The following is a 24428-nucleotide window of genomic DNA, read 5'->3' on the forward strand; positions in this document are numbered from 1 at the left end:
TTAACCTTACACAATCCAAGTTTAATCAAATTGTTTGCCTAATTGTCATGAATGCCTCATTCATTCTAGTGGAGAAAATTAAGATAAGCTTTAGTTTTTAAACAACCCTCCTCTTAACTTCAATTCTCACCATACTTCATCTTCAAATGCTTATGTAGTCCTAAGATGGGACAAAACTCGGCCAACATTCAATACAAGCATTCTTGTTGCAATTCGATTAATTCAATTTATAGGTGATGAAGTATTTCTCTCTCAATATTTTGCGCTCATCAAACCAACGACTCCTTACTTCATGAGGACAACATTAAATCATACACAACGAGTCAACTCATTCCTGTTCTCTCACTTGACAATTTTGATTACATGCAATTGTCAATGACACTCATATACCACATGACGCAGACCATACTTCATTCCACAACTATTGTATTTATACAAATAATAAGGAATTGCTTGAACTGTGAAAGGTTGGTTGGTATCCTCCATTTCTAGAAAAATTCAAATCCAATCCCTTAAATATCTCTATCTCTAAAGCTACTCAAGTCCTCCAACTATATGCCTAATTAGTACATTGGTTACATTATGTGATATAGGAAAAAAAACAATCTCATCCCTAGGTAGATCAATCTAGAAAAGTCTAGATCGTATTATAACTTAGGAAAATAAAAAATTAAATGATGCTCCTGGATCACGCTATTAGCAAAAACTTTGTCATATTTCTTTCTAACCTTCTTTTTTGAAAATTTTGATTTGGCAAAGCTAGGGTTCAAAACCAAAACTTTATGCTTGTTAGGCACCCATGTTCTCACTGTGAATTGGTAGGCCCACATTGGCTGTGTAGATGTGAGTACACTTCTGTCAAAGCCAAGAGGCACTTACTTTAGCTATGTATTGGTGATGATGATGATGCCGAACCTTTGCTAGAATGAATGGGAAACCTGGTCTGACAAGCTTTTGGTCTTTTAGGACCAACTTTTCAAAAATTTGACCTTTCAATTTGTCAAGACCTTATTTTTGTCAGGTTTTCAAAATTCAGAACCAAATTCATATTTTAGGATTATTGGGTTTGGCACTACGTAAAGTGTTGGGCATCAATATTATTGCAAAATTGTATTTAAAACACTAATCAACATGACCACTAACACAACCTGTATCAGTGCTGTTGAAGAATCTAGGGCAGATTGAATTAATGAGATTCTTCTTATCATGATAACTATTTGAGAGGCATTTAGTATTTAGATTATTAGCACAATCTTTTGCTTATTATCATTAGTGTGTGTATTTCTTACTTCAACAAATAACTATCAAAGCAAAGAGACAAGAGCACAAGATATGGCATTCTGCCAGGGCCAAAACCTCTCCCTCTTGGAGAGGAAAACCCACACAAAATTCTTCTTATAGAGATTCTTATTGACGAACACCAAGACCACGACCCTTGAATTCCTGAGCCACTCCAAGACCAAGACACCAATCCTCTTCTTGCATTGTTGTGATTGTCATCATCACTGCACTTTTTCCCAGATCATCACTATGTCTGCACCACCGAGATCTTGACTGCTGTTGCATCTCGAGACAGAGTATTACTGTAGGATTACTTAAATCCTTTTCATAACAATGATTACTACGATCCTCCTTTTATTGAGACTATGACTGTGCTCCTCTTGCATTGAGATCATACTTACCAACTATGTCACATGGTTCGAGTTCGAATTCGAATTTTCCGATCAGGTTCGAATGAGGTTCGGCATTAGGTTCGACTATACATATTTTTCAATATATATATATATATATATATATATATATATTATATATATATCTATATATGACCTCGGTCTAATGGAGCAGGAATAACCTTGTATAATGGACGTTGCAAAGATTGAAGGATTAGACATTCTCGGCATATCTGTTTTAGCATACAAATCTACCTAGACATATCACAATTGCACAGCTAGTGATCTCGACATACCTGTGAGGATCTCAGCTGAATGGAGTAGCAAAGATCTAGGACAAAGGCATAGTGTCAATGGATCTCGCATAGCAGTCTTGGCATCAAGGCCTCGGTGATACTCTGTAGAAGTCTAGACTCTAGACAAAGAATAACAGTGATAGAACCTCTCTCTCGGCCTAATAAGATTGATGTTAGACGTTCTCTCAATCACACACACACATATATATATATATATATATATATATATATATACTACAATTGTGGCACAATAACAAAGCCGCAGAAATGATCATTCTCGGAGGATACAATCCCTGCATAACAAAGAGCCACAGTAACCATTACAGTCTCGGAATAAATGAGACAGTAAGGACCTCAGTATAGTGAGGAATAGTATCTCATCTCGGTGGATCTATTTCTTAACAGTCAATGTATATATATATGTAATGGAAAGATCTTCGGATCCCTCACTATCTTTACATGATCTCACTGTCTCGGTGTAAGAAAGATCACAATGATCCTGCAGTCATGGAATACACTCTCGCATGATCACAGTCAACATGATGGTCTAGAGTACAGTGATGAAGGTAGGATAAAACAGCTATCATGGCTGTCATAATGAAGTTCTCAGTGCATCATTAAAAAAATCGAACCTTAAAAAATTCGTTAAAATTCGCCTTCAGGTTCGTTGAGGTTCGTTTAGGTTCGAGTTCGTTCAAGTTCGACTTGAGGTTCGAATTTCAGGTTCGGCGAACCTGAACGAATTTCAAATTTTTTTTTCAGGTTCGCCGAATTTCGAACCTGAACCTTCAAGTTCGCCGAACCCTGTGACATAGCTTACCAATGCATCAGAACTATCATCACTGTATAATTGCTTTAGAACGGTATGGTGCTTTGTATTGTATATACACTAAGATTGCATATATACATATAACCCAGATAGATGATGGTAGTGTATCCTCTCATCCATGATCATGCCGAGAACCTATTACATGGTGACTGCGTTTTGGATAACTTTGTTGAAGACGAGATAACGTTTGCGTGGAGACTGTATCAGGATGCAGACACAGAGAGATTTCTTTCACCGAGGCATAGCATTGAGGTCATAGTCTGTTATAACCATCAAATATTACCTGATCTTTCTTCCACAGAACCGTTAACTTCATGCGAGATGCCTGTATCACTATATCATGCGAAGTTTAAGAATGATCTGAATTATGTATTCCCGTGATTACTCTAGTTGCGTATATATAGGCATTGTTCCATGTTTACAAGCCGACGTGAACTTAGTGAACCGTTGCATCATTTTATTGAGCCGACATGTCATATCTATATATTATGAAGCCGACTTGACTGTCTCTTCATCGTTTTGCTGGCAATCTTCTTTGGAGGATGGTGCTTGTCTTGGAGGGCTACTTGACACTAGGTTGACCCATGTGCATTACATAAATGCTCAAGAAGAGCTCTTTAACACGATTTTGACTCTTTCACTCTCCTAGACCTATGGAATGAGCAAGAAACCCATTCATATAATTTACAAAAATAATATTTCTTTTTTCTTGACAAGTACAAAGATCAAGATTACGTTGACAAATACAGAACCTAGTTACACTTTTCTTCAGCAAGTCCTATGATAATTTGATTCGATTACATGCATTTTGTCTTCTCTTTATTGACCCCAGGGTATTGATCTAATCAAATGCTTTGTCCAGTTGGCCTTGATTGATCCTCATACCATGGCACAACATAACATGGAATTCGGGCACAAACATCATGATCAATGGTCCAACTGATAATAGCTAGCGTGATGATCAATTTTTGTAACGCATGATCATTTCCCACCACTGTAAAAGCCTTGCAAGAAACTCAATTAGGGAATCTTGAGACCAATTTGAGATAATAATGGCCACCTAGAAGTAAACCTTGACAAACTGGAAGCTTGGACTACAATACTCCTACCCAAATGCATTGCATAAGAATTTACATAAGTTTCACTACTGAACATTGAGGATAAGATGCATTTACATCTAATGGATGGTTAGAACTTAGAAGCATTCCAAAAGCAAACAAAGAAACATGACTCTTATATTTTTTCCACCCTTACTTTTGGAAGGGGAGGCTGATATGTATCATTAAAACAATGGACCAACTTGAGCAATGGCCCAAATAAACAAAGACTCTAATCATTTAAGTCTATGTCATAGGGTTCGTAGAACTCGAACCTTGAGATTTGAAATTCAATGAACCTAAAAAAATAAAATCTAAGTTCATTTAGGTTCGTTAAACTTGAACACCAAACCTAAATGAGGAGCCTCAACAAACTCAAAGTAAACTTTGGTTGCAAATAAAAAACCCTCACTTTGGTTTAGTCTGGTTGTGACGTCGATAGCTAACCAATTCTTTAACAAACTTGAAGTATACTTGGTTGCAAAAAAAAAAAAAACCTTGCTTAATCCAATTCATTGTTCCACGACACCAACAATTAACTCATTTTTCAGCTTGAATCCAACAAGCCCTTCGTCATTCTTCTTGGCTTAGGGTCGGCTCATCTCTGAGCTACTTCAACGATTTTTTCTTGTTAGCATTAAACAATGGATGGGCTAGTTTTACAGAGCTCATCTTTGTATAAGGCTCAAGTGCATGAGCTACAACACAGTCTCAGACACTACTCTTCCCATTTATATATGGTGGTATCTTTTTTAAGCACCCAATACTTTCTAGTGTGGTATCACTTTTAAACACCCAATACTTTCTAATGTGGTATCATCCAATTATTTAATTTAAAAGTTTATATACGGGGAATAATTTCTGACTCCATGCCCAATTATGTTGAATATTTGTTTTTTTTGTAAGTTTATATATATATATATATATATATATATATATATTCCAACGTAATTGTGAACCTCAATCGAACCTTATCAAAACATTCAAACTCGAATTGAACTTAATCATTGTCGAACTTGAACTCAAACTCGAACTCGAATCATGCGACCATAGGCTGAAGTTGAGAAATTGAAAATGTTATTAAAGAAAAGATAAAAAACAAGAATATATAAGATATAATGTCTAGAGTATTGAGACAATTACATGGATCATACTTTGAACAATTACATAGAAGGATGATATGAAGGAAATGGTTTAGAATTTGTGATATGTAAAACCATCACAAATAAGATTAATATTGTTATATGTTAATTTGCCATATTTGATGGGGATAATGTCATGTTGTTGATGGTAGCATCAAAAAAATACTTTCACACAAGTGTAAGTGTCTAGATATGTGGAAGTTGTCCAAAGGTCCTTTAACCTTAGCAATTACTTTAATTAAAGGAATTACTAAAGTAATTTCCTTTTTGTAAGAAAAATTGAGTTAATCTAATGAATGCAAGGGTTATTTGCATCATAGTTTAAAAATTGGTCAATCTGAACCGTTAACTAGTCAAATCAGTTGGTTGGACAGCCCTGGGTATAGAATCAACAAAAAATTTGGACTAGAGGGTCAGTTTGTATTGGTTAGGTACTGTCACCCATCAAAAATTGGGTAACCAATAGGGAAATTTTTCTTCTCCTTGGATAGCCAACCATTCAGCAACCCCATTGATCAACACTTGACATGATGCCATGTACCCTCCACTGATATGTTCTAGTCATATTTCTTTCTCCCTGTTAATTTTTTAGTAGCTCAGACAAGTGTTCTAGTCTCTATTGGTGTCTATGAGGCTAAGGAACACAGGAGGATAATTATATCCAAGTCCCAAAAAACATTTCTAAGGAAAATGACTTAATTAGATTAATTAGCCAATAATTAAGTATTTTCCTAAGTCTAACTTAGGAAAATCTGGTTAATTAAATCATATTAATTGAGGTAAATCGATTTTGCTCTAGAGACTTATGAAAAGTCACTTGATAGGGTCAAGATGATCTTAGCCATTGATTGAGATTAGATCATGATCGTTGGTTGCTCAACGAGAGATTATAAGAGCAAATTGATGGGGCATTTGAGATCACTCTCTGAGATAGTGATTTGTAATGATAGCAAGGGCGTAGAGGGAGACACCAGCAATAGGGTTTCAATAGAGAGATTGGGAATAGAATTTCTAGAGAAATTCTCCACAAAGATTCCATCTTTCCAAGAGAGGAAGGGAGGCTGAAATATTTTGCAAGAGGGAGGCCGATTTAGCTTGTGTGTGTAGCCATTTATCTAGTGTGAGTAGCCAAGACTCGTTTCAGTTACCAGTTGATGGAACTAGCACCTAGAGGCAGTGCGAGTTGGTCATTTGAGTTGCAAGAGGCAGATTCACCCACAAAATTGAGTTCTAGGAGGCAGTGCGAATAGCTAGAAAGGAGAATACGAATTTCCAGTCAGCCAGTGCAAATTGTAGGAGGAAGTGTGAATTACCTAGAGAAGGTTGAGTTGATGTGTAGGAGGGAAACTTGGGTTTCTAGATCGATTTTGCTAGTGGAGATATTATATGTTGGAGCTTTGCCAGTGAGAGGCAAGTTGATTGTATTTCTCAATTCTGCTGAAGAATACATAATAAAACCCTCATCTGTAGAACTGGTTTTCCCTACATTGAGGTTTTTCTAGGGACAGTTTGTCTAAAAATACTGGTGTCAATTATTTTGTGTGTATGCATTATTTCTCAGTTCCTATTATTATTTGTGAAAATTGCAGTCGTGATTTAATCATTATTTGCCGTAATTAAATTTTGAAGACAAATAATTTGCAGTAGATAGAAGATTAAATTTTAGTTGTTGCAATTAAAGAAATTTCACACTCCCATCCTTCATTCCTTCTTGAAGGAAGGTGGGTCATCCATCAACAAGTACTTTAACCATTTTGTGGTCATGTGATTTTACTTATTGTTTTGGGGCATACTAATATGAATCAAGGGGTCTTCCGGATGATTGACCGATCTTGATTGTATTTTTGTTCCATCACTTCACTTAGGTGGTTAGTCTTTGATCTTAGCCAAGTGGGACCTCCTATGAGGCCTTAGTGTTATAGGAAGGACACTACTAGGGAGGCTTTGATTGAAGTAGCGTGCCCATGATATTTCATACTTACAATTTTCTATCATTCCCTCTATTTCATATCCATTCTTCAAGTACGTGGTCATTGGTCATGGGGATTAGCACCTTATCATCTTCATCCTTAGTTTTGGGCTGAAAAACATTGCCTTGGAGGTTGATGCAGCTAAAAGAAAGATAAAAGCAAAGAAAGCCACAATGAAAGAAAAATTTAAAATGCAAAAGATGGCTTGGACAAAACTTAGGGTGTGGGCAAAAGCATAGCATGAGCTCTAACCCCTTCATTCGCCATCACTCTGTTCCTAGAGTACTTGATGCTCCATCCATGAAAAAAGGAACACTTGTATTGTTCCAACTATGATGAGTGATAAAATGCCTCATCCTAAGGTTTAATAATTTCTAATCTCTCAAATGAAAGCTTGGGTTACTGAGCTATGTACCCATATCAAAGCATTATCATAAATAAGGCAGACCAAAGGGGTGGAAAAAGTAGGTCAAGGAAAGGGGTAACTCATGCCTCCATGATTTCTCCTTCCTTATATCTTTGCATTGAGGATGTTGGACCATCTTTAGCTCGTTGCTTGACTTTGGCACCTTGAAGTCATGTCCAATTTGTTACCACCAATCAACACATGCACCTATGGATTGATGTTCTAACGTGGGACTTGTCACTTCCCCTTGGGGGGTGGAAACACCTAAGAGGGTTAATCCATATAGCCATTCCAAACACGAGAGGGAACAATTTGTGACTTGGTCTAGCTAGATATTTGAAGGTGATCTTTGTATGAAGTATTGGTTGTGCCCCTAACACTAAGTATGGTCCACTATGATGCATCCGTGGTTTTAGTTACCTAATGGTTGTTGATTTGCACTTAATCTTGAGGAGGTTTGTTAGGTGGGCCACATCACTATTGAAATATGTAACTAGGTTCGGTCTTCATAATGACAAATGTAATCATGATTTTATGTATTTGATATAAAGAGAAAAATAAATTTATTAGTGTCATTCTTGAGGCATGGGTTACATGCTCAAGGGAAATTATTTTATAGGTCAAGCACCCATTGAGTGCTTCTAGGGCTTGTCTTTGAGTCAACAATTCATAAGAGTCATTGTCATGTATGGAAGACCCTTTTGGGCATGTTACATATTGTAAAAAAATATTTATTTGAGTCAAAGACCCTCCAAGACCTTGTCATGGTGCCTCAAGCAAGTCGGCCTACATGAAAGATTAAGTTGGCCTCAAGGAAGTAATTTGTACCCCTGTAAGGTTGAAGAAACCAGGTAGAAGGCAAAAAGCGATGTAGGATCAAGAGAACAAGTTAAAGCATTTGCTGCCATGGCTAGGAGAAAAGGAGAAAAAGAAGATTGTCCAAAACTCAAGAAAGACAACAAAAGGAAAGAAAGAATTGAAGCCCATATCACCGAAGAAGTAGAAGAATCCTATGAGAAGAAATCCAAGAAAGAAGGGATAGATCTTCACTATTAAGGTCTCTCAGATATATAACAAGGAGAAGTAGGAGGTGAAAAAACCTCTACCATGGATAAAGGATTACTATCAAATAGAAAGCATTATAAGTATGAGAGGATGCATCATATTAGGAGATGGCATCATATTTGAAGCATACGATTGAAACAAGAGCTCATGACATCATTAAAGAAGCTAACATGGATGTGGCAGTCATCATAAAAAGGAATTATCTCTTGGTAGCTTCATTGAAAGCATAAGTAGTATGCAGGAAGAAAGTCATCTAGTGTGGGAAAAAGAAACCATCATACATCATCATCATTAGGAAGGAGCATTTGCAAAATGAGGATAATTAAGATCCTTCGTTGGAATCTTCATTAGAAGGTTCATCTCCCCTGAAAGAAGCAAGTGTTGCTGAGAATTCCACCTTGTATGGGATTCATTGTTTAAAATGATGATGGTATGGTGACAAAGGAATGCATCATGTCAAAATGGTTGAAGAAATTTCAAGCAAGGAAAGGAAGCTGCCAAAGGATGTCTAGATGATCAAAAGGAGAAAAGAGGTATGTATATGCTTGATAGAATAAGTCATGTCATCATATAGTTGTAGATAGCATGGGTGAATTCTCTACCTCATGAGCATGATCGAAGAAAAGTGTCCCTTCCTTTGGAAATATGCATGAAAGCATGGTTCACATATTGACAAGATGAAATCAACATAATATGTCCTCATATGGAATATGAGGTGGTTGACAAAGATGAAGGAACTTTGGATGGAAGTTCCTAGGGAGCAATATGTGAAGAAAGAAAGAAGAGATCGTGAAAGATGCAACTATAGTCACGTAAGAAAAGATAAGAAATCAACATCCGATGACTAAGAAGAATTGGCCATGACATCTCCATAAAGAAGGTATGAAGACCTTGATAAGGTCTGTAAAGGAAGGAGACCCTTGACATTGAAAGTCTTGGAGATGTGTTTATGAATATGCGGGATGTTGATGTTGCAGGCAATTGATGTCATGATGAAAGGCCATTATAAAAAGGTAACTTTGATTTGATGTTCATTTTTATTTTTGAAAACATCTGACTGGGTTGAAACAAGTCTACCAAAAGAGATTTGTAGATGTTATCGACAACCAAGAATGGATGGAAGATCCTGAAAGTGACATTACTTGGAAAAAGGTAGTTGGATGAAAAGACAAACCAGATGTGGACTAGAAGATCACTTTCTGATGAAGAAAAGGATGACATGACTGATATGGTTTGTGAAATAAAGTGATGGATGGCTGATGCGCTATGAAGAAAAACCTAGAAGATGAAGGCTCCATAATAACAAAGATAAAAATTCATGACATCGAAAGGAGGAGCTCTGCAAGCAGTTGAAGGTACCATGATCTCCACCAAAGAGCAATGAGCTGCAACTGGAAACAAGTCCCTAGTTAAGAGGGAGCTTGGACAAGTCCTTGGATAAGAGGGAGCTTGGGTATATTCCTTTTATAGGAATGAGTATATCTTCCCTAGTTGAGAGGGAGAGATAGACACATCATTCTTGTCTTCATATTGTGAAGAAAGAATGGAGGATTGGGTAAGCATCTGAGACTAATTCTGATACTCTTTGAGGATGAGGTAGGGCATCATGGATAATTTTACTAATGTTCGCCCAATGGGCTAATTTTCCATGATTTTTCCACAAAAAATATTCGGACGATTCGAAATTTTAGGTACGGGCAAATATAGCAACAAGTTTTCATATTAGATTAGTGAATTCGAATGAGGAAATTCCTTAAGGATGTGCCATTCCAAGATAGGAATTGTCCTAAAAGGACATACCCTGTGAACACCCGGGTGGGGTATGTGCCTTGAGAGACAATGATGATGGTGTCTGTCAGTCATTGGTCTCACCAGCATTGTGCTCTGATCTTGTGGAGAGATAGAGTTGTTAGTCAAGGCCTTGCTATGTGACAACATTGGTTAGTATGATGAGATGCTCTGGCATAAGCTTAGGAAGTAACTTATGAGATGGCTTACCAATGCGATTTTTCTTATGAGAATTCTTCAGTTTGAGAATGTCCAAGTACTATGTATGGATTATGAATACCTCCCTAGTCAAGAGGGAGTGTTGATTTATGTAACTAGGTTCGATCTTCATAATGACAAATGTAATCATGATTTTATGTATTTGATATAAAGAGAAAAATAAATTTATTATTGTCATTCTTGAGACATGGATTTCATGCTCAAGGGAAATTTATTTTATACATCAAGCACCCATTGAGTGCTTCTAGGGCTTGTCTTTGAGTCAACAAGTCATAAGAGTTATTGTCATGTATTAAAGACCGTTTTGTTCATGTTACATATTGTAAATAATAAATTATTTGAGTCAAATTGGAGTCAAAGACCCTCCAAGACCTTGTCATGGTGCCTCAAGCAAGTTAGCGTACACGAAAGATCAAGTCGGGCTCAAGGAAGCAATTCATACCCTTGGAAACCCTATATATATGAAGGAACCCGACCTCATCTAGACTCACACAAGCAAGTTCGATCTCCTCAAGATAAAAGCTGGAAAAGGATGAAAATCAAGGATAAGAAGAAGAAAAGCAAGATTGAAGTTTTAGATCTCTCTCTCTCTCTCTCTCTCTCTCTCTCTCTCTCTCTCTCTCTCTCGTGTGTTAGGGTTTCTAAAGTCGCTGCGAAAGTTGAAGTTGCAAAAGAAACTGTTGGGTCAAAGTTGTAGAAGAAACAGTTGGGTCGAAGTTGCAAAATAAATTGTTGGGTCGAAGTTACAGAAGTTGCTGGGGTCAAAATTGCTGGAAAGAAAGCTCATCAAGGAGAAAGGTTGACTTTGTCTTGGAGGGGTCTTTGTCAAGGGTCTTAGGTCTTGGAATTTGTCATTTGAAGATTCTATAAGAAGAGAAGAATTCTTGTGTGTTTTCCTCTCAAGAGGAGAGGTTTTGGCCCTGGCTAGCAACCTACATTTTGTGTCCTCTTGTCTCTTTGATCTTCATTGTTCGGTCGCTGTTTGATGATAAAAAACACAATAATAATGAAGTTAAAGAAGAAGCTAATCAGCTTAAGTAAAAAGACATCCAAGCAGTTATCAAAGTAAGAGAAATATTTTAATCTAGCTACCCTAGTTTTCTCAACAATCACAGCAATAGAGGCTTCCATAGGTGATTGCCTCACCTCCTCTGCAGAGCAACAAAAGCTGTACTATCTAGTGTAGAAAGATAGATTGACTTTGATGGTGCAACGTTGCCTACCTAGAGCAGAGCGTTGGGATATTTGAGGACTTCACATGATGCTTGACACCTTGAGGGACCCCCAGATGCTGAAACACTGAGCCCATGATGCTTAGTGTTGGAGATATTGATGATGTGCTCACTAGACCTAAGATTCCACTAGGCTGGCCTTAACACTGTTTAATGGTCATCACATGATCCAGAGCCTAGAGAATGATGGTCATCATTGAGATGAAAAGGGAGGGCTAGTACAAGGAAGGGCTAGTACATCACCTTGGAGCCCAAACACTTGATATATTTGGTGTCACATCACTCATTTACATTTTGAGAGGGTGACATAGGGAATTTTTGGGCATGACATGTGGCATGGAGAGACTTTTGATGGATTGCACATGATCCTTGAGGTACTTCTTGGAGTATGGACCAATGATTAGCCCTTATCTCACATTTTGAGGGCTTATTGAGCTCACTTGGAGGGTGATGTCATATTATTGGAGCATTTATTCACACACGTGTGGGATTTTATGGCATATTTGTGTTGCTTTTGAGCTTATGAGGTTGGGTTGTAACCTTGTTCTTGTGGAACACTCAAAATGAACTTATTTTAGGGCTTCTTAGTCAATTTATTTCTAAAGTGAGTGGGAGAAGGTTCATATAAATAGAGCCTCCACATCACTTTTTATTTCATTATCGCTCATGTGCTTTTAGTCTCTCTAAAAAAGAGTGCGAACTGGCTTCCTTATTCACTAATTGGGCATAATGTGATCTTTTATAGATGCGACTTGCTATTGGATATGACTTTTTGTTGATTATTGATATTTTGCATGGTTTAAATGTTTAAGGTAGGGTTTCTCTTGTTCCATGTTTAAATGCTTATCATTGATGAAACTATGCTTTATAATTGCATATAAAATCGCCTCTTAGCTTGCAAACCTTATAATTAAGTTCTCCCCTCACAAGGATAGTAACTAGGCTTTTAGAAGTGGATGCCCTAGAGCATCCCCCCTTACTCCATCACAGTGCTTGATATTTTGCTCCATCAAGACTCCATTTTCCCATGTAGGTTAAGGTCCTAGTCTGGAAGTGTGTTGGCCACCTTTAAATTAAATAAACTTTCCTTAAACATTTTCTCTCCTAGATGGCTAGGGCAACTGCTAGGGTTTTAGGTGCAGATTTGTGTCTAAAGTGTTGTTTTATTGCTTGAAAATGGCTCTAAATTGTAGGTCAACTTATATAAACCTTCTAAAAACAAAATCTAGCATTTTAGGTTGTCTTTCATGCCCTAATAGTGTTGATGTCACGCTAATTATTTGTTGTTTATACACATTCAACAACCCTGACACTATTTGCTTGAGCTAACCCTAGTGTCTATTGAAAACCCGTGTTCCTTTCTTGTTGGATATCATTTGTAGGGTTCTTCGAAGGTTGCTATATGCCATTGCATGCCCTAATATTGAATATTATTTAAATGTAACTTATAGTAGCCTTGATATTGGTTTAACCTTAGAGAGCTTGAACCCTAGCTTTGAATACCTTGGTCATGTTTGGCGCTACCAAGCCTTCTATCTACTCTTAGAGCTTCAAAAATAAGTCACCTTGAACTTTAGCATTTGAATGTCTTATAGATGGTATAGGGAAGCATTCCTTGTGGTTGAAATCCCACTAAACAACAGAGCGAATGTTGTTGAGGTGACAGTGGCAACCCTTCCTCTTTGTTGCCTATTGAACACACTTTGTCAACAGTGCAAGAAGCGAAGTACGAAGCAACATATCAAAATTTTTCAGGTCGATGTTATCATGCAACTCCCAATATTATCATTGTAAACCCAATTTCTGCAAATTTTATTGTAAATGATGTTAGTATGACCATTAATCTATGTAACAACACCTAGGTAAGCCTATGATTTTGGCAAAGGATTTCATTTTAGGAAGTTTTTTAACCTCCCCGAATTATGTGTACTTGTAGACACGCATAATCAACAAAGTTCTTCTTCTAGCTATAACCCCAAAGCTAGGGTGGAATTCATTAACAAGGTCTTAGGTGAGTCCTAGTGTTTATCGAGTCTATTGTAAAAGTGTGTTTAGGAATAATTCTAGTGCCTCGTCCGTCATAATTAGATACCATGGCTAATTTTTTTATTATAAGCACACTTGGTTTCATTCTAGATCATATTGTGTCGCAAAATTGGGTATTGTCTTGAGGGTTTGGTCTAACTGTGTATTTTCCCTTCTAAGGGTTGAATTAAAGTGTAATAATTTGATGTAAAAAATACTCTAGTGCATGGTCCCTCATAAATAGACACCATGGCTAAACTATTTTGAGGGTGGAAAAATAATTAATCCCCTTTAGAGTCAATTAATTGTTTTTTTGGGCAAAATTAAATAAAAATCCTAAGCCAGAAAATTAATTAATTTTGTGCCAAAAAATAATTATAGAGAAATTAAATTCTCTCCAAGTGGGAAATAATAAAAAATTCGTGGGTAAAAAATAAATCAATTTTTGAAGGTCCTCAACCAAGGGAAAAATGGATATTTTAAGAAAATTCGACTCCTTGGACCTTGGTGGTTAAGTCATAGTCAATTTTTTGAGGAAATTAATCCAAAATATTAATTTTTGGAATAACAAAAAATGGTTTTCAAGAGAAATTCGAATTTTTCCTCAAAATAAAAATTCAACGATGGAATTAAAGGAAGATCAAATTATTATCGACGGTGGAGATTATTTTGATGAGGATCAAGCCAACTAGCTATTATTTTCCACTTGGAGGGGTTTTCTCTATATAAGGAAACTATCAAGCTTCTATTTGACATCTTTGGGTTATCTGATCTGGATGAAGTAATTTTTTGTTGTACTGAGCTTCTTCTCTGTTGGAATTATTTTTCACATAATAGAAAGACTTTGGGGTTTCAGTTCATGGTGTTCTTTTGTCTGTTGATTTGTGGTATGTGCTAGTTTATTTGTTTATGCTCTATATTGTGCCAAATATTGCAATTGTTATTTTATTTGTCGGTGATAAGAACATTCTATTGGTACAAGTTATCTTAGGTGATGTGATTCACTATATGATCTAACAATTATCTTTAAGATTGAATAGAGATCTACATGTACACTAGCCCTTGGACTCCAAGTTCACAAACTGTGGGCAAGGACTAACCTTGTTTGAGCTCTAGGCTTCCATTGTGACAATTTATTTTGCAGGAGGGGTTTGGCCAGTAATTTTTTGAAATTATTTGTCCATATTATTTACTCAAAAAAATCTATCTTTTAAATTTGTGCCATAAAGATTAAATTTTCCAATGAGAACTAATATTTGGATCTTTGTAAATAAATCTAACCCTTGTTTAAGTTTTGTAGCATTTGGGGTTTTTGGGTTTTTTCCTATTTTTGTAAATATTGGGGTTTTGGGAAATTTTCTTCTCATTTGTGCAAATGAATCCTCAAGCTCACAAAGGAAATCTGAAGTTGGCTAAAGGAACTAGCCCTAAGGCTAGGGTCTGAAGGGTTTCTCCTCCAAGTGAGACGTCTAACCTTCTTGAGCAAAATCATTGGGGTTTTGAGGTAGATCTAGGCCTAGGAAGGCAAGATCTAGCCTCCAGCCACCTTCCAAACTCAACGCACAAGCAAGAAGGAGGACCACTAGCCCTAAGAGGTAATTTTTGGCATTTTTGTGGCGTTTTTTTGGTGTTTGGGTTAATTTGTGGGTGTTTGCAGGGGTCCGAATTCTTTCTAAGGCCTCTAAGGCCTAGCCGCAACCCTCTTCTCATCCTATCCTTGAGCCACAAGCCCTTAATCCCTCTTTGAAGGCCCCTTTTCCCCATGTTGTGAGTCCTAGAAGGGCCTCTCGTCCTTGTGGCAGCCTCTAAGAGGCTAGTTTTTGTGCTGCAGGCCTCTAGGAGGCCTTTTCCTTGGTGCCACAGGCCATTAGGGCTTCTTTATCCTTGACGGCAGCCCTTGTTGGGCCTTTTCTTCCTCACCGCAGGCTTATAGGCCTTCATTCCCTAGGTCGCTGCCCTCTCCTAGCCTCTAGCCCTCATTGCTGCCATCTCCTTAGCCTTTAGCCTCATCGTTCCCCTCTTCTAGCCCTGATCCATCCTTCTTTGCCTCACCTTGGTCACAAGCATTGGTATTTTTGCCTAACACTTTGTGTTTGCAGGTGTTTCAAAGGGATTTGGAGCTAACTTTTGTGATTGTAGGTAGTCAATTTCATTGGAGAATTCCTAAGTGCCAAACTAGTCACCAACAAGGCCATTAGGCTTAGTGGTTTGACCTTTTATCCCTCTTCTCTTATCATTGTTTCATCTATAATTCTGAAGTATATTGTTGACAGTGGTATGCTAATGGCATAAATACACCTAAAACAACCATAAACTCATTAATTATTCTCTGAAGGTAGTAAACATTGATCTTGTGGTTACATTGGTGTCATACAAGTGAATTTTGGAGGACTGTCTGTTGAATGTCAAGGTCTGATATATCACCTACAGCTACAACAAGTCATCTACAACAGTGACATAAATACATAACAATGGCATAAAAGCTAACCAATAATCATCTCATCTCATTGGTGAATCATTTGCATGGTTGGGTTTGCATATTGTTTATGATTTTGAGGACTGTTGTGATCATCTCATTGGCTATCTCCCATTGCATCCATTGCATTCTGGCATACATAAACATATCACTGTTTGCATTCTCATCTAATTAACAAGATAAGTGCTCTAAAAGATAATTGGTAAGCTTGAATCAGATTGGCATTCTTTACATGAGATTTAGCTTACTGCTGTCATAAGTTTGCTCTTGCTCCTTTAATGTCATAATAACATTGGGCATAAGTTGCATCAGGATTTCTAATTGGAAGTATTCTTTCATGATATTGGTTATCAAGTTAATAAATGTTATGCTCTCTTCCTTTCATTGAAAAGCATTAGCATATTGTGTTGTTTAGAGGGCTGTTAGCATTTTTATGACATTGTTTCTAAATGGATACTTGTGTTTGTCATTGCTATCATTCCCAAGGAGTTTTTATTGGATAAGTGGTTACATTGCTTTTCATTATTGTATCGGAATAAGCATTTCTTGTAATAAGTGCACTAACATATTGTTTCTTGCAAGTAAGCATCATATCTAAAATCATAATCTTGTAATCACTCTTAAAGCACTTGATTGATCACCATATTGTGATAAGAGTAATCCAAGTAATCTCAAGAATTGCCAATTGTGTTGAATATCTTGTTGAAGGGTTGATATTGTCTAAATTCACACATTAACATTGTTAAGAGGAACATTGGACTTGTGCACTTCACATTTATTATCATTTCATAAGAAATCGTTCATTGTGAGATTGTTAATCTTGAACTACTTTATACTGCACTTGGTATTGGATATTCTAATTGAGTTCGTTGAGCACTGCTTTTGGTAAAGATTGTCCTTGTAATTGTTAATTACTTTCTTTCCATTGCTCTAAATTGGATACTGTTAAGTTTAGGTATGTTCTATGCTAGAGCAATTTATTTAAATTTTCACAGTTAGCAATCACATCAACATTACAATAAACTGCAGATTGAACATAAATATAAAATTGCAGAAGACAAGCCAAGACAAGAGGACACAAGTTATGGCGCGAGCCAGGGACAAACCCCACAATGTGTGGGGAAACCCTTGATCAATTCTTCTTTTATCTTCAAAGTTCAGCAGAGAAAGAGAGAGAGAGTACATTTCCAACATAAGTCAACACTTTGACTTGTCTAGATCTGAGCATAGATCATCTTCTATAACGATGAGATCAGTTGAAGACATTCCGCTTCAACTGATTCTCCAAGGTGACGGCTTCACCTATCGTAGTGCTGCCTTTCGTCCATTTGCTGCACATAATTGTGTGACACCATCCTGTACTGTCACATGTGTTGAACCTAGATGACTGAGCTCATCAAGCTGCTCATTATTTATCATGCCCATTGTTTCATTCATCAGTATGCTGCCCTTGCTAATGTGCCCATCATGCATCATCATGCTGCCCTTGCTAATGTGCATCATTCATGCATCATCATCTGCCCTTACTAATGTGCATCATTCATGCATCATCATCTGCCCTTACTAATGTGCATCATTCATCATGCCTTCCGCTGAGATCATCATGCTGCACATTCACTGAGATATGAGAGTTATATCGAGATCAAGTAATGATCCTATAACTATCATAAGACTGCAACGAGATATATTATGAAATCATAGTGATCTGCCCTGTTGTTTCAAACCCTAACCACTGCTGGCCATTATGCTGAGACAACTACAAGATACCACTTGGATCTTCATTAATGGCATGCCAAGATTATAACGCTGCTTCAGTGATGACAAAGATCTGAGACTATAACCAGACAGTGAGGAGGCCAAAACTTCATGACCATTATAAAGAGACTGCATATAACTGTCTTTATGATCTGCATGTAGGTGCGTTCATGAACAGTGTTCTCGATGACTGCGTATGGACCTGCGCTGTAGTAGTGGCAGATGTTGACTATAAAGAGACTGCGTATAACTGTCTTTACAGTGTTCTCGATGACTGTGTATGGACCTGCGCTGTAGTAGTGGCAGATGTTGACTATAAAGAGACTGCGTATAACTGTCTTTATGATTTGCATATAAGAAGTCTTCATGATCTCTTAATTATTCCCCTGCCTCTTGTTCCCAGTACAAGTGTAGCGGGCTTGATTCTTTCAGCTTCACGGCAAATTGCCTTGCCTATGTCACCCTCCATAATCCTAGCTTCTGTTTGTACCATGGCAACTTCATATGCTTCTATTGCAAGTCTTTCCATTAGAGCTTGTGTGGCTGCAAACAACACCTCGTCATCCGCATTGGAAACAACGTGAACAAGATGGAGTGTATCAGCCATGCGACAGAGATGTACAATGGCCCAATCAAATGCATGTTTGCTAAGAGGCCCGTGATCTACGTTGACCATAATGTTACGCCCTCGTCTTCTTTCTCTTATCTCTCTTTCTAGTTCTGGCTCCAGCCGCTTCTTAAAGGGGGCTAGCAGATTTACATCTTTCCATTGATGCTCCTCAATCTCCATACTTGTTTCCATACTCGCCTGTAAATACTTCACCCCTGATTGAATTGAATTGCAAGAGTTTTTAGATCACCGATATGACGAGCTCTTTCAGGTATCTTTTCCCTTTTGATCAGACTCTAAACGAATATATACAGATGGGAGAGATCTCCACGTTCCGTAATAGGTTTCCATGAATAGTGTAAGAATGTCTTCCCTTACTGCGGTTAGGAGACTCCATTATAGGACAGCGTTCAGAATTGTTAGGGCTTCTTGGACAGCATGTAGGCTAGGGCATCATCTGCATATAAGCTAGGGCATCATACTTGGCCCAACGTACTCTTTAACGTTTCTCCTTCTCCAAAAACCCAAGATGTGGAGAGGAGATCACTTAAAGAGTGTGTGTAAATGACATCAAATCCTCTTATATTTATACTAAAATGAGGGTGATGAATAGACACGTCGGTTGGGCTTCTAGAGCCTACATAAGAGCTGGTTGGCTTGATAATAATTACATAAACAAAATATATTCATATCTCCATAAATACTTATCGGAATCGGATGATCTTTGGATCAATCCTACACCTCTCGACGAGAGGGATCCAATAAAAATATCAGCTGCCATAAATAAGCCGACCCACATGGAGTTTGGCCCTAGTTGCCAATTTAACAGATACTATTTAGATAATTTGTCTCAAGGTACTTAGAACATTTAACAATCTCACTTAAGGCCAATCACTCATTTTGCATTTGCATTTCAAGAATAGTATTGCATTAATTAACTTACCGCCAAGCATAAGCTTGGTTGAAAGATGATAGGACCACCTTTATCACCTAGCTTGCGAAGTTTAGACCCTCACTTGTGGTTAGCACGGTGACCTTGTAGTCGTCAGAGCCACAGTCTTTGTAGCGCCAGAGGCATCGAGTGGTTAGAGCTCTAGGGGAGGTGTCGTTAATATAGCTTTTTCTTAGTGTGGAAAAAGTCTGCAAAAAATCAGGATTAAATCCTAAAATTGCAATTTTTTCAACAAAACGATTTAATCCTCCGATTTTTTGCAGACTTTTTCAGAAATGAAAAAATCGCGATTTATTCGTTATATGGCCGATTTTATCGGGATTCGACCGAAAAAGTCGGCCATCTCTACTGAATGTGGGATATGACAGTGGTGTTTAAGGGCTATCATATAGTGATTTGATAATCTAAATTACTATGAGTTGCCACTACTGTTGGAGCTGTTATACATTGAATTTGACAAGGCAAATTTGCTGTGAGGAGGTTGAACAATAAGGGTTTTGGACAACTAGTATTCTGTGTCGTGGAAGGGCCAAACCATTGTGAGTTGATGATATACTTTGATGCTGATTGTACAGTGATTTGGTGGTCAAATCCACTTGAGAAGTAGATCTGGTTAGGGCTGAGTATATTATGTATTTTGGAGCAGCAAATACTCAGTGAGCAGGGGATGGAAAATGAGGCAAAGGAGTTGCCAGGTGTCAAGGACAAAAAATGCAGAAAGGGTTGATCTAGATGGGCTACTTCAACAAGTAAGCTATATGTTTGTTCTTGTCTATTTCTCATTGGTTAGATTGCAGATCTGATGTTGCAGACTACAAGCCCTAATGGACTGTGGATACTCTAGATGTTGAAAAAATTTAAAAAAATGAATATTTTTGTGTTTTTTTAATTTTGCCGACTTTTTCAAAAATCTCCCGACTTTAACGAGTTTTTCAACTTTTGGAGCCTTTCCGATTTAATCCCGACTTCGAATTTTTCCACATTTCTTTTACTATATTCTCTTGGGTTTCTCTCCACAACCTACACTTGATACTAACTTCAAAACAGTCGAGAGAAATGATTCACTTAGATAGGCATCTAATTTACAACGAACCAAAAATTTGCATTTCACTTAGTTTTAGGTGTCACATTGCATATAGGATAGTGTGCATCCTAAGCAACAACTGCTCATCTAGTAACTTGGTAGTTAATTTATATTATGCAAGTGATTTGACTCCATAAGGCACTGGTCTCTTAAATAATCTAATCAAATCGTGCTAATAATTAAGCTTGCTTCATCATCATTAACCAGGTTGCTAGGCCATTCAGTTGTGACTCTCGGACTAGTCGATTCCCGACAAATATTTCATCCACACATTTCATAGGGATTACCCCCCATAGCCTGTTGTAGGGAGACAACTAGAATGGAGAGGGTGAGGATCAGAGTGATAGGCCCTGTCTTGAGTCGTTGTTGCATTCACTTATACAATTTGGACAACAACATTGCCATAAGGTCTGGCCCCTCCCCCAGTGAAGCATTTAACTAGACCTGCTAGATTTTGCGGCAACAGGTACCAAATTGGTTGATTTGGTGTACCTAACTGGTACATACCAATCGATTTGGTACATAATGTTATTTTTTCCACAAACCCAACACCCAATATTTAATTCCAAGAAATAAATTATTGTATATACACACAACTAGATTCTTAACACATAATATTCAGCGAAAGTAATATTACTCAATCTAAATCACAATGAGACAAAATTCTTTGCCCAATAAATCAATTCGTCATTAATAAAACTCAGAACTTATTTGGGCTCCCGTTGTGGGATAATGGCCCAACTGAGAAAATATAGATTACAATACTTTGGATCTGATCCAACAAAGTTGCTCTCTCTTGCAGATTTGGATCTCTAGTCGCTCTGCACTCTCTCGGACCCAACACATGTTCATTGAGACCCCACTCTTTACCTTGTGCTATTATTGTGTCTTCGACTCAACCCTTAGGGTCAATTTATAATTTTTTTAAGCTAAGATTGACAACCAAAATTAGCTCGTCAAGTTAATTGAAGATACATTATTTAACTTTAATTAACTTTTTTATCTTTAGCTTTCTTTGCTTTAACTCAAGTACTTGTCATAAATTTAGCATGCATGTCTCATGTATGTCACATGCATGCAACTCACTTGCACACTCTGCATGTCGCATGTAATAAACATGCAAACTCTGCATTTCACATGAAATTGACATGCATGCCTTGCATATCACATGCACGCTCATAAACGGGCAGAACAAAGGTCCTTCTAGTCAAGACACAAGACTAGAAGTACCTGCTTGAGCTACAAAAATCAACACTCCCTCTTAGCGAGGGAGGTAATTCTGGAAGAACCTCATCTGCTTGGATCTGTCTCCAATCCTATCATGTCATCCATTGCTGTAGTTGCTCCCTCTGAACTGGAAGGCTTCCCCGCTACCTACTTCAAAATCTAATTTGAAGACTTGTTCCTTCCAACCATGCTCCTAGGAGGCTGATCCTGAACATCCATCAATGTTAGCTCATACCAACTGGTCTTGACAGATATGGACGGGGCCTCTTTCCCATCTTCTAGGTTAGAATGCTGAGTCTCTGATATCAATTTAGTCTTTAGAGTTTTTTGCTCAATTTTTGTTGCTAATATCAATCCACGATCCAAGATCCCCTTGAATTTGCTTATAGGCTGGCTCTGCAAGTTGTACAACTTACCCTTTCTGACACCAAGCTTGATTGTTGTGTCTTGGGCAGCTCCCTCTGAATGTATGAATACTTGCCCCTAGGCTTGTAGGCCTCATTTGCTTTTTTTGCATTCATAAGCATTTCATTTTTGCATTCTAAGTGCTCTCATTGGATTTAAATTGGCATACTTAGCTTACTGCTGTCATAAAAATTTGAGTTGCATTGGTTAATGCTCCATTGATATGCATAACACATTGTGAAAGGGATTGTTTACATTGGATTGTTAAAGAGCTTGATAAATTGGTTAAGTTGTTGCATTGCTCTCTAATAAGAATACTAACACATTGCTTTTCTTGTGAGTTTCATAATCTAAGAGATCATAACTTGCACTAAATAACTCACTCATAAAAGCACTTGACATAATCTCAAATCTAATACCTTTTTGAATGGTTGATATTGCCTAAGTTGGCAATTAAAAGGAATATTGGACTTGGGCGTCCCAATGTTTAATCACTTGTTCCTTTTGTTCTACATAACATCTAATTGACATCGTGGTGATTTAATCATCTAAATTGTCAATCTCTTGAGCAATTGTTTATTGGTACCCTTGTCATTTGTGTAATGCCTCTAAATAACCTTGGCTAATTGTTCTAAGTAATATCGTGGATAAGTGCTCTAATCTTTCTTACAACCATTATTGTCATTGGGTTTGTTGTTCATGGTTAAATTGAATATCTATTGTTGATGATAATTTATCTTTGACATATTGGTGAATTGTTATAAAGAGCATTTAATCTTGTCTTTATTTAGTACTTGAGCAATTATCTCTTGGTTACATTGGATATATCTTTTAGGCACTATTGAATTTGAGCACTCTATCCTGTGGTTGAGATTATCCTTCATTTGTTGTTTAAGTATTCTTTTGTCATATCTAAAGAGCATTTGTAATTAAGTACTTTAAGAGCATTAAATAATCTCACCCTAAGAAGCACTCAATCAACTTGCATTTGCATTTTAGGCATAGTTTTGCTCTAATAAATTTACCTCCAAGCCTAAGCTTGGTTAGTAGAAAGATAGGGTCACCTTTCATCTTGTAGCTTGTGAAGGATAAACCCTCTCTAGTGGTTAACACGGTGGCCTTGCAGTCGTCAGAGCTACAGTCTCTGCAACATTAGAGGCATCAAGTAGTTAGATTTCAAGGGGAGGTATCGTTAACCAAACCATTTCTTGCTTCACCTTGACTTCTCTCTACAACTTACTTTAGAGACTAGCCTCAAAACAACTAAGGATTAAGGATTAAGGGACTCACCTAGTTAGGCATTTAACTAAAATAAACCAAGACTTTGCATCCCACCTAGATTATAGGACTTGCATCTCATATAGGATAGCAAAGCATCTCTTAAGCAGCAATTGTTCATCCGGTCATTTGGTACTTAGTTGATATAAAGCAAGTAATTGACTCCATAAGGCAGTGGTCTCACGTAATAATCTAATATAATCCTTATAACTTGCTAAATCAACCAAGTGACTAGGCCATTCAATCATGTCTCCCGTACTTGTTGGTTGCCAATGAGTCTTGCATTCTCACAATCCATAGGGACTACCCTCCATAGATTGCTGCTGGGAGACAACTAGAACAGAGACGGCAGGGATCAGAGTGATAGCCCCTGCCCTGAGTCGTACATAGCTTGCTTCTGGGAGACAACTAGAACAAAGAGGGCAGGGATCAGAGTGACAACTCCTGCCCTGAGTTGTTGTCGCACGGTGCCTGTACAATTTGAGCGACAATAGGGTGACAAGATGCTTGGGAGGAAATTTGGCCGGCCTGTGATGATGTCTAGCTCTCGAAGTAGGGAGGGTATTGTTGGTCTTATGGAGCTCCGACCTTGGATACGATACCTAGATCCCTGGGTTGGTGTTAGAGATGAATGTTGATGGTACCTATGGTGGCTAAAGCTTGGAATACACCTTAGTCCCAACCGGTTAGATATCTTGGTCAAGTATCTAATCTATAGCATTGTGTGTACTGTGACTCTTCATATCATTTTGACATCATCCATGTAACTTTGTATATATGTAATTATGAATACCTCAGTTAAGAGGAAGTGTTGAAGAATGTAACTAGTGTCGGTCTTCATAATTATATTTGAATCATGATGTAAAAAGAAAATTATTATAAAAGAAAAAATATTTTGAAGC

The 24428-nt window shown here is 37.5% G+C and overlaps 1 protein-coding gene across 1 annotated transcript; it reads right to left on the reverse strand.

Moving 5' to 3' along the window:
• Window positions 1-18334: 18334 nt before the first annotated feature.
• On the reverse strand, window positions 18335-18860 carry LOC149208344 (uncharacterized). Its single transcript, XM_089398307.1, has one exon. The coding sequence runs from the start codon at window positions 18770-18772 to the stop codon at window positions 18335-18337; it is 438 nt and encodes a 145-aa protein (XP_089254433.1). The 5' UTR covers window positions 18773-18860.
• Window positions 18861-24428: the final 5568 nt, after the last annotated feature.

This window comes from Pinus tabuliformis, chromosome 1_2, assembly GCF_031772625.1.
Source record: "Pinus tabuliformis cultivar Carrire ecotype Pingquan chromosome 1_2, CPIR1, whole genome shotgun sequence".
In the NCBI taxonomy this organism is placed as follows: domain Eukaryota; kingdom Viridiplantae; phylum Streptophyta; class Pinopsida; order Pinales; family Pinaceae; genus Pinus; species Pinus tabuliformis.

Excerpts from the sequence above, each read along its gene's own strand:
- LOC149208344 (XM_089398307.1), bottom strand. The coding sequence starts at position 18,772 with ATGGAAACAAGTATGGAGATTGAGGAGCATCAATGGAAAGATGTAAAT.